This window comes from Saccostrea cucullata, unplaced genomic scaffold, assembly GCF_032062105.1.
Source record: "Saccostrea cucullata isolate Sc308-1 unplaced genomic scaffold, CSIRO_AGI_Scuc_v1 ctg12586, whole genome shotgun sequence".
Taxonomy (NCBI): Eukaryota; Metazoa; Mollusca; class Bivalvia; order Ostreida; family Ostreidae; genus Saccostrea; species Saccostrea cuccullata.
Genome location: NW_026922282.1, coordinates 7831 through 17859, shown reverse-complemented (window position 1 = coordinate 17859; position 10029 = coordinate 7831). Strand labels below are relative to the sequence as shown.

The 10029-nt window shown below is 34.0% G+C and overlaps 1 protein-coding gene across 1 annotated transcript; it reads left to right on the top strand.

Moving 5' to 3' along the window:
* The first annotated feature begins 1033 nt into the window (after positions 1–1033).
* LOC134261528 (histone-lysine N-trimethyltransferase SMYD5-like) lies at positions 1034–8370 on the top strand. The gene is made up of 4 exons (XM_062743955.1): positions 1034–1309; positions 4528–4841; positions 6213–6942; positions 7479–8370. Exons 1-4 carry the CDS (start codon positions 1095–1097, stop codon positions 8143–8145), a joined length of 1926 nt encoding a protein of 641 aa, XP_062599939.1. The 5' UTR covers positions 1034–1094; the 3' UTR covers positions 8146–8370.
* Positions 8371–10029: the final 1659 nt, after the last annotated feature.

Genomic DNA, 10029 nt, shown 5'->3' with positions numbered 1-10029 from the left:
TTACTGTTAAATTTATCAGAGACTGTTTTGATCTTAGAAGTCAATTACTTGACAATTCTTGAAAAAATATGTAAACATTATTTAATGTTGTTCAGTGGGCCTTTGCCAATTATTGTAATTGTGTTTGTGCCAATAAAGTATTTGTATTTGTATTTGTGTAATCAAAATTTTACTGTCAAGGTATAAAATTTAATTGCAAAAGCTTGAGATATCCCATGGAAATGAATGTTATACACACACACAAAATGTATAAATACATGACCTTGACCTTTTGACTTCAAAATAAATAGATGCCATATGGAGTTGTGATTTAAAATATTGTAAAAGCTGAAAGGTTTCTCGAGATATCGCGCAGAAACGCAAGTTTTCAATTTATGACCTTGGACCTTAAAATCAATAGAGATCTTCCTTAGGCCATAGAGACTCATTGCAAAAGCTCAAAGGATTTTCGAGATATCGCGTGGAAACGAAAGCGTTACGGGCAGACAGAACAATAGACGGACGGACAGAAAGACCGAAATTAATATCCCCCCTTCTAGCAGGGGACAATAAATGAGAGGTGATGTTTCTCTTTTAATCAAGAAAATGCAAAATTATTATCTGTATGATAATTTTGCTGATTATCAAATAACAGGACCAGCTGTTAGCGTGCATAATATACTTATCTATTCAAGGAAACTTTCACAATGTACTTTTCTTCCGGTGCCGTATACCTTGCACTAATCACACGTCAGTCTTTTCTTCAGTATATTACATGTACAATTATTTATTTCCTTAAACAAGGTTTTCTTTTTTAAAAATTATTATAAGTGGAAAGTTTTCTTTTTTTTATCAAAAGTTAGGAATCGTCTAGTTTGCTTACAATGCCCTGTGTATAGAGAAGATGAATACATTACACAGCGCACACACCGACATATGATGTTCATTATCATGAATAAATAACAGTGTCATGTAACCCTGTAACAATCCACCATCTGCCTGTATAGGTACACATACTGGAGTCATGAGCTACTGAGGAGGAATACTAGTGTGTGAGGTGTATTAACTCTGTATGTGATTACTATATTCCTTCTAAATTATAAATTGTGTACAAAATGGAAAGAAATTTGGAGACATATATCAAGGAAACCCAAAATTTAGTGGAAGCACAAAATTTTCAAAAAGCGTACGAAGTGTTTACGGAGGCTCTGAACATCTATCCCTCGTGTTCGGAATTAAAAGACGGTCTCCGTAAAATGCAGGAGGGCGTGCTCGAACGAATTACTCGAAAACCCGTCTCCCCTTTGTCAACCAATCTAAAACCTTTACCAGGAGCAGTGGCGGATCCAGAGGGGGGGTTACGGGGGTTGCAACCCCCCCTTTGGATTTGCAAAAAAGAAAGAGAAATAAGAAAGTTCCAGTTTTTTTTATGTGTTTTATTATAGAAAATGAAAGGTGAAAGGCTAATGTTGTAATATATAGAGAAATTCGCTTGTAAAAACAAAATAAAACCCCATCCCTTTACAAAATAGGATTTTCAGGTTCGGAGATTTATTTTCCTTTCTTTTTCAAAAACTTTCTGGTAATGTATGCAAGTACTTTTTCCCAGACTGATCAACGTTACACTTTCAAAATCCATACTCCATCCTGTATCGATATTTTATTGAGTTATTTAACTATTTAACTATAAGTATGTGTACAACGTACGTTTTAACTGTTTTCGTCCTAGCTCTTCTCAGTTAAAAGTATAATGACCAAGGTTACAGTGTTTGAAATTGTGATAGACAAATAGACTGAAAGACGGACAGACAAATAAGATTAATGCCCCCCCCCCCCTCGCTTTCGTGAAAGCGGGAAAAAATAAGAAAGGTATGGGGGAATGAACGACTGTCTTTCACATTTATTTTATCTGACCTTAATACTTTTTATTTTATTGAAAGAACTCATATAAATTTTTGTTCTCCTATTTACATGTAAGAAATAATACTAGTATACCTATCATTGTTGTGAGCAGCAATCGTGAAGATACTAAAAATAGCTTATAAACAAGACACTAAAAATAGTATATATATATATATTAGACACTAAAAATAGCTTATATATTGAGGCATTTTGTGCCAGAAAATGCTTTTGATGATTTCCAAGGACAAACATGTTCTTGCGTGAAAACATATTAAAAGCTTTATGCTTCACATTTTGAATTAAAACTTACAATCACATCTTGATTAGAGAATTTTAAAACCCTTAAATCAAGAATAACAAATTTAACAAGACGTGTTTGCGAAACACTGATGCTCCCGTATGGCAGCATAGCGAAGGTTAAACTTTCTAAAATGCAAATCAAATATGTTGGTACCCAAAGTAAGGCCTTCTCACTAGAAATAGAATTGTGAAATATGAAAGCCCTAGCACCACATGTTCAAAAGTTATGGCCAAGTTTTTAAAAAGTAGGTCAAACTCTTACGCCAAGGTGAAAGGGTAAAAATTATTTGTATCCTAGGAATGGTCTTGTCACAAGAATAACATATGTGAAGTTTGAAAGCCCTGGCAGTTACCGTTAAAAAATATGGCCAAGGTTAAAGTTTTTTCTAAGTAGGTAAATCTACCAAGTTCAAGGTCAAATATAATGAAAGGTTTTGTCACTCAGAATACACTTGAGATGATGTGCTAGGACAGCACAAACCGCTTAAAAGTCATGGCCAAATTAAAAGAGTAGCAGTGGCGGATCCAGAGGGGGGGTTACGGGGGTTGCAACCCCCCCTTTGGATTTGCAAAAAAGAAAGAGAAATAAGAAAGTTCCAGTTTTTTTTATGTGTTTTATTATAGAAAATGAAAGGTGAAAGGCTAATGTTGTAATATATAGAGAAATTCGCTTGTAAAAACAAAATAAAACCCCATCCCTTTACAAAATAGGATTTTCAGGTTCGGAGATTTATTTTCCTTTCTTTTTCAAAAACTTTCTGGTAATGTATGCAAGTACTTTTTCCCAGACTGATCAACGTTACACTTTCAAAATCCATACTCCATCCTGTATCGATATTTTATTGAGTTATTTAACTATTTAACTATAAGTATGTGTACAACGTACGTTTTAACTGTTTTCGTCCTAGCTCTTCTCAGTTAAAAGTATAATGACCAAGGTTACAGTGTTTGAAATTGTGATAGACAAATAGACTGAAAGACGGACAGACAAATAAGATTAATGCCCCCCCCCCTCGCTTTCGTGAAAGCGGGAAAAAATAAGAAAGGTATGGGGGAATGAACGACTGTCTTTCACATTTATTTTATCTGACCTTAATACTTTTTATTTTATTGAAAGAACTCATATAAATTTTTGTTCTCCTATTTACATGTAAGAAATAATACTAGTATACCTATCATTGTTGTGAGCAGCAATCGTGAAGATACTAAAAATAGCTTATAAACAAGACACTAAAAATAGTATATATATATATATTAGACACTAAAAATAGCTTATATATTGAGGCATTTTGTGCCAGAAAATGCTTTTGATGATTTCCAAGGACAAACATGTTCTTGCGTGAAAACATATTAAAAGCTTTATGCTTCACATTTTGAATTAAAACTTACAATCACATCTTGATTAGAGAATTTCAAAACCCTTAAATCAAGAATAACAAATTTAACAAGACGTGTTTGCGAAACACTGATGCTCCCGTATGGCAGCATAGCGAAGGTTAAACTTTCTAAAATGCAAATCAAATATGTTGGTACCCAAAGTAAGGCCTTCTCACTAGAAATAGAATTGTGAAATATGAAAGCCCTAGCACCACATGTTCAAAAGTTATGGCCAAGTTTTTAAAAAGTAGGTCAAACTCTTACGCCAAGGTGAAAGGGTAAAAATTATTTGTATCCTAGGAATGGTCTTGTCACAAGAATAACATATGTGAAGTTTGAAAGCCCTGGCAGTTACCGTTAAAAAATATGGCCAAGGTTAAAGTTTTTTCTAAGTAGGTAAATCTACCAAGTTCAAGGTCAAATATAATGAAAGGTTTTGTCACTCAGAATACACTTGAGATGATGTGCTAGGACAGCACAAACCGCTTAAAAGTCATGGCCAAATTAAAAGAGTAGCAGTGGCGGATCCAGAGGGGGGGTTACGGGGGTTGCAACCCCCCCTTTGGATTTGCAAAAAAGAAAGAGAAATAAGAAAGTTCCAGTTTTTTTTATATGTTTTATTATAGAAAATGAAAGGTGAAAGGCTAATGTTGTAATATATAGAGAAATTCGCTTGTAAAAACAAAATAAAACCCCATCCCTTTACAAAATAGGATTTTCAGGTTCGGAGATTTATTTTCCTTTCTTTTTCAAAAACTTTCTGGTAATGTATGCAAGTACTTTTTCCCAGACTGATCAACGTTACACTTTCAAAATCCATACTCCATCCTGTATCGATATTTTATTGAGTTATTTAACTATAAGTATGTGTACAACGTACGTTTTAACTGTTTTCGCCTTCACCCCCCCACCCCCCCTTTTGAAAAATACTTCAACCCCCCCTTTGAAAAATTTCTGGATCCGCGCCTGAGGAGACGATGTCCTTAAGCGTTTCGAGGAGGAGAAAGTAAACCGGTGGATAGAATACGCGAGTGATGAGAAAATTGACAATTGTGTGGAATTAAAGGACAACCCGGCCAAAGTTACAGAAGTTGTAGATCTTTTCACAAAAGGAGAAACCCAGAAAGGAATGTACATCGTGAGGTCCTGGTTTGATTCCTCTGGCTGTGATTTTGTCGTTTTGATGAAGTCTTTGTATATTGCGGATTTGTACAAGGAGTGTATTTACATATGTACCAAGTTTCATCAACAACTCAGATCCTCGTCTGTCTGGATTCTAGGAGGTCTGCCAAAAATATTGTTTAATTAAAAATGAAACAAAGGGGTAGTAGTATATATATTAAAAATGTATTAATATTATTATGTTTTCTGTTTTATAGGAAGGCATTTAAAATTTTAAAACTCATTATTTTTGTCAACTTTATTATGAATAGAGACAAGTTTGAGGATGCGTGCATTTTTTATTTAAATATTTAAATACGCATAAGAGGTTGGTTTATACTGCAATCTATGGCATGCCAAATTCACAAAAATGAGCTAAACCCAGTTTCACAATCGATAACTAGGTTTATCGACTGTAAACTATAGTTCACAAACCGTAAACTATAGTTAACGATTCGTTAACTATAGTTTTCATCTGTAAAACTATATTTAACGGTTGTTATCTATAGTTTACGAATGCTAATCTAAGTTTATCTGTCTGTAATAAAACGCTAACAATGGATTTTATTGATAAACATAGATTCACGTCTGTAAACTATAATTTACGATCGTTAACTATAGTTAAGAGTTGTAAACCATAGGTTACAAATCATGAAACTGTATTTATCAGATAATCTATGATTTGCGATCGCAAATGATTGTTTTTGGTGTTAAGTATAGTTTACGGTTCTGAAACATAGATTATCGCGTTAATTATAGTTTACAGATGTAAAATATAGATTAACGTCGTTAACTATAGTTTACAGTCCGTAAACTATAGTATACAACCGATTAATCTAGTTTATCGACTGTGAAACTATGATTAGCTCATTTTTGTGAATTTGGCGTGCTAAACAAAGTTTCACAATTGATAAACTAGGTTTATCGACTGTAATCTATAGTTTACAAACCGTAAACTATAGTTTACAATTCGTTAACTATAGTTTTCATCTGTAAAACTATATTTAACGGTTGTTATCTATAGTTTACGAATGCTAATCTAAGTTTATCTGTCTGTAATAAAACGCTAACAATGGATTTTGTTGATAAACATAGATTCACGTCTGTAAACTATAATTTACGATCGTTAACTATAGTTTTAAAAGAGTTGTAAACCATTGTTTACAAATCATGAAACTGTATTTATCAGATAATCTATGATTTGCGATCGCAAATGATTGTTTTTGGTGTTAAGTATAGTTTACGGTTCTGAAACATAGATTATCACGTTAATTATAGTTTACAGATGTAAAATATAGATTAACGTCGTTAACTATAGTTTACAGTCCGTAAACTATAGTTTACAACCTATAAACTTAGTTTGTCGACTGTGAAACTATGTTTTGCTCATTTTTGTGAATTTGGCGTGCCATAGCAATCATATATTAGTCCCAAGACAATGTTCTGGGTTTATCAATTATCCTCATCAATAACCGTTTCTTCGTTCTTTACAGCCAAAGCAGCGCAAGAGCTCGATCTCTCTGTCACTGCAGAACACTGGTTAAGGACGATTTTCGAGTCAGAAGAAAATGAAAGTGAATCATATCAAGAAGCGGTACAGTTGTTCCTGAATATCCGGACAACGAGACTCTTCCAAAATAAAAACTCAGACATTACAATCAAGCTTACAGACAGAGGACGAGTCGTGACGGCCACTGCAGGCGTTGACAATCAGTCCGTTGTCTTCCAAGAAGGATCAGTTCTCTGCGCTCCTGTCATTAATTCCAATTATGGCGACATTCCAGCATGTAGTCTTTGTTCAAAGTGTTTGGCTTCTCCAGAACAATTTTTTGGTGCAAAAACTCTAAAGAAGAACAAATCATTGAAGGAAGCTGTGGACCAATTTTGGACAGTTCGGAAACCAGTGAAGTGTGAGCACTGTTCATTTGAAGTCTACTGCTCCGAAGAATGCAGGCGCCAATCATGGAAGAAGTACCACAGAATTTTATGTCCATCTGAAAATGATCACTCGGCCAAACTGTATAAAATTTGTACAGAGTACAAGAGTGTCTTACTCCGAGGTTCAGAGAACCTGGAAGGCTGGTGGCAGGAGAGCTTCAGTCCCCTCCTGTTGGCTAAACTCTGGGCAACAATCCTTTGTGATGCACTCACTGAAGCCGAAAACAACGAAAGAAATCAAATCGCAGAGGTGGACCTCATTAGAGCCAAAAGAAAGTTTGACAGGTACAGTATGAAGAAGATAAAATGTAAATTGTTTTTTCCTCTCTCAAAATCCATGTATATGTCGGTTGATCTACCACATTTTTAAAGCAATATGAGCTGCATTTTTGAGAATTTTATTTTGCTGGTAAAATGTGCTATTGTGATTAATTTGTATGTCATTTAAACCCTTATGACCAATAAGCCCAAAATAAAATTTAGAAATGTTTCAGAAGAAATATTTCTGTACAATCGGATATACAGTATCATATAAGAAACTTGTACAGGACGACAATCATTCAATTTTGCTTCAATCAAAGCTAATAAAAAAATTTCTATCGCAAATATGAACAACAGAAGTTTATAAATGTTTTATTTTTCTGTCACTGAAATGGTTAGTTACAAAGCAAAAAAAAAATTCCGATGTCAAACATGCAGCTCATATTGCTTTAAATTAACATGTTCCAAATGTTCATAAAAATGTATGAAAAAAGTACCAAATAAAATAAAAAAATGTTCATTCTTATGAATTATTCAATGAAATGATTTTACATTATCAGTTTTCAAGTTCAAGGACGAGGAGGGATAACGAAAAGAATTCCAAAAATGTTCGACCTCATGGTCAAGATCTTTACAAACAAGGATAAAAACAGACATTACACTATCACGCCAGAAGAATTCAACTTTCGCTATGGTCAGATCTATAGAAATGTTCAGGCGTTTTCGGATCCTAACCATCCTTACTTCGAATTCCGAAAATGTGTCGATAAGATTCCCGAAATGCAGAGTTTGAAGAAGATTTTACAGAACAACATCAGAGAGGCTGTGTTCGCTGGACTGTTTACTTTACAATCAAGTTTAAACCATTCTTGTGCTGGAAATGTAGAAATCATTTCTGGAATCGTAAACGAGGCTCCCGGAATACACGTGATCTCGAGAGGACCAATCAAAGAAGGAGAAGAGTTGTTTGTGTCATATGTGGATACGTCATTTACCCGACAACAAAGACGAGGTCTTCTGTACCGTCTGTATCACTTCTGGTGCGAGTGTCCTCGCTGTCAGTTTGAGGGTGATGATGCGGACATCTGTACTCAGTGTGGTAAGGAAGCAGACGACGAGAAAGGTTTTCCGTCGTGTGGAAGATGTCACAAAGCTTGGTACTGCTCTAAAACTTGTCAGAAATCGGCCTGGAAGGAAGGACATAAGTCGATATGTGTCTATGGATAGCAATTGAAAACTTGAAAACACATTACTCAGGGCTCAATATAGCTAAACAAATTAAAATTTATTTAAATCCACTCTGAATTGTAACAGAAACAAATATCACCACCCCTTGCCTCTAAAGTTTGCTGTTATATTATAAAAATGTTGAAACATTACCTTGTTTATCTCTCTGTTTAAGCACATGTTTAAGGACCGGAATCTAGTATGTGGTAGAAATTTACTGGATCCAAGAAATAGTCTGGTCCTGATTTTTAAATAGAAGGCTAGAAATAACTTCTAACGGCAAATAATTATTATTTGGTCCAGCATAGTTTTTTAACCTATTTCGAGTATGCTGAATCCGAAAAAATATGCTGGCCTTCATGAAAATGGCGTTAAAGAGGTCAAAATGGCGATTCAAAATGGCGGACATCCAATTTTTCTAATTTTCTCTTCATGTCGTTGAAAATGGAGAAGTAATGAAAGAATATTTAACTGAGTGTAATAAAACTATAAGAAGAATAATAGAATGCTAACATTTTTAGTTTAACTCAGAAGATTTAGTCGTTTCTAGACGTAATTCGAATTTTCTCTGATTTTTTTGTCTATTGTTTCTATATTCTTCTTTGTTCAGGATTTTGCATTTGCAAATATCCATACACTGCAGATTTGTATTTTTTCCTCTGCATCTTACTATTCTACGATTGAATGATGGTGCAGCTGTAAGTTAAAAGTCAAAATGGCGATTCAAAATGGCGGATATTCATTTTTTTCAAATTATTTCTTAATATCGTTAACATAGGAGAAAGGATTTGTGAATATCTTACTGAGCGTAGTACAACTATGTAAAATGACAATATAATAGTAATATGATCAGTTTAGCTCGGAAAATTTAGTCGTGTAAATTTGAAAATGTTTATTAGCTCAAATTGGCAATTCAAATGACGTCATATTCACTCGAATTTTTTAAAATACCCAAACTGCGTAATTCTGATTCGTTTTGCAGAAAATAAATTACAGTTTTTTTTATTTATGAAATAATGTTCAAATATGCAATGAAAGTTGGAGGACATTTTTGTTAATGACTTAGGATTTTTATAACATGGATTTTTGTTTAATATACTTCTATTTTTAAGATAATTTTTTTACGATAATTCCGAAGACATTTTTACTTATTACCTGTCTCACCATGCTTCTTTATATAAAAAAGTTAATAATATCATACAATAATTGCTGCATGTTTTGAGGACAATATGAAAATAAAGCTACCCCAAGAGCAGTATTCCCCGAGCATTAAGGCGAGTGAACATTGTAGTTTGAGGGTTGCTACATGTAAATCATACCAGTTGTTAGAAAGTCTTGATCTATTTTTAGTCCTGTGTCGAAAAAAAATGTTTATGTTCATGTGGAAGGTCTAGTGTAACATAACTTAGTATAATTTTTAAAATGATGGACCAAGACCAATTAGAGGGCTAATCTGAACATATACTCTTCAAAAAAAGAAACGCATAGTAGGAACAATGCCCTGAAAAATGTATGGAGGTTTTGTCATACCTTTTATTTTTGTATGGATACGATGCATTCGAGTGAAATGCATGATTTTTTAATGCAATTGTTAACTTTACAGCTATTATACAAGTCTCACAGACAAAAAGACCTGATTTTGCAAAATTTCCCCCAAAATTTTGATCTCAATTTTCATTTGTTGAATTCCGATGCAATTCCTTCAGGTACAAAGAGGCTATCAAAAGCGGGGGTTCTCGATATTTTGAATCTGGTTTTATCTGAAAAATGACGCTTCCTAAAAATGCTGCATCTGAATGTCGCGTAGCAAAAAAAGGAAAATGGGAGACTGGAAGCAGGGGTACCGCAGTCTACAATTGCAAGAGGTTTTAATGTTACACACAG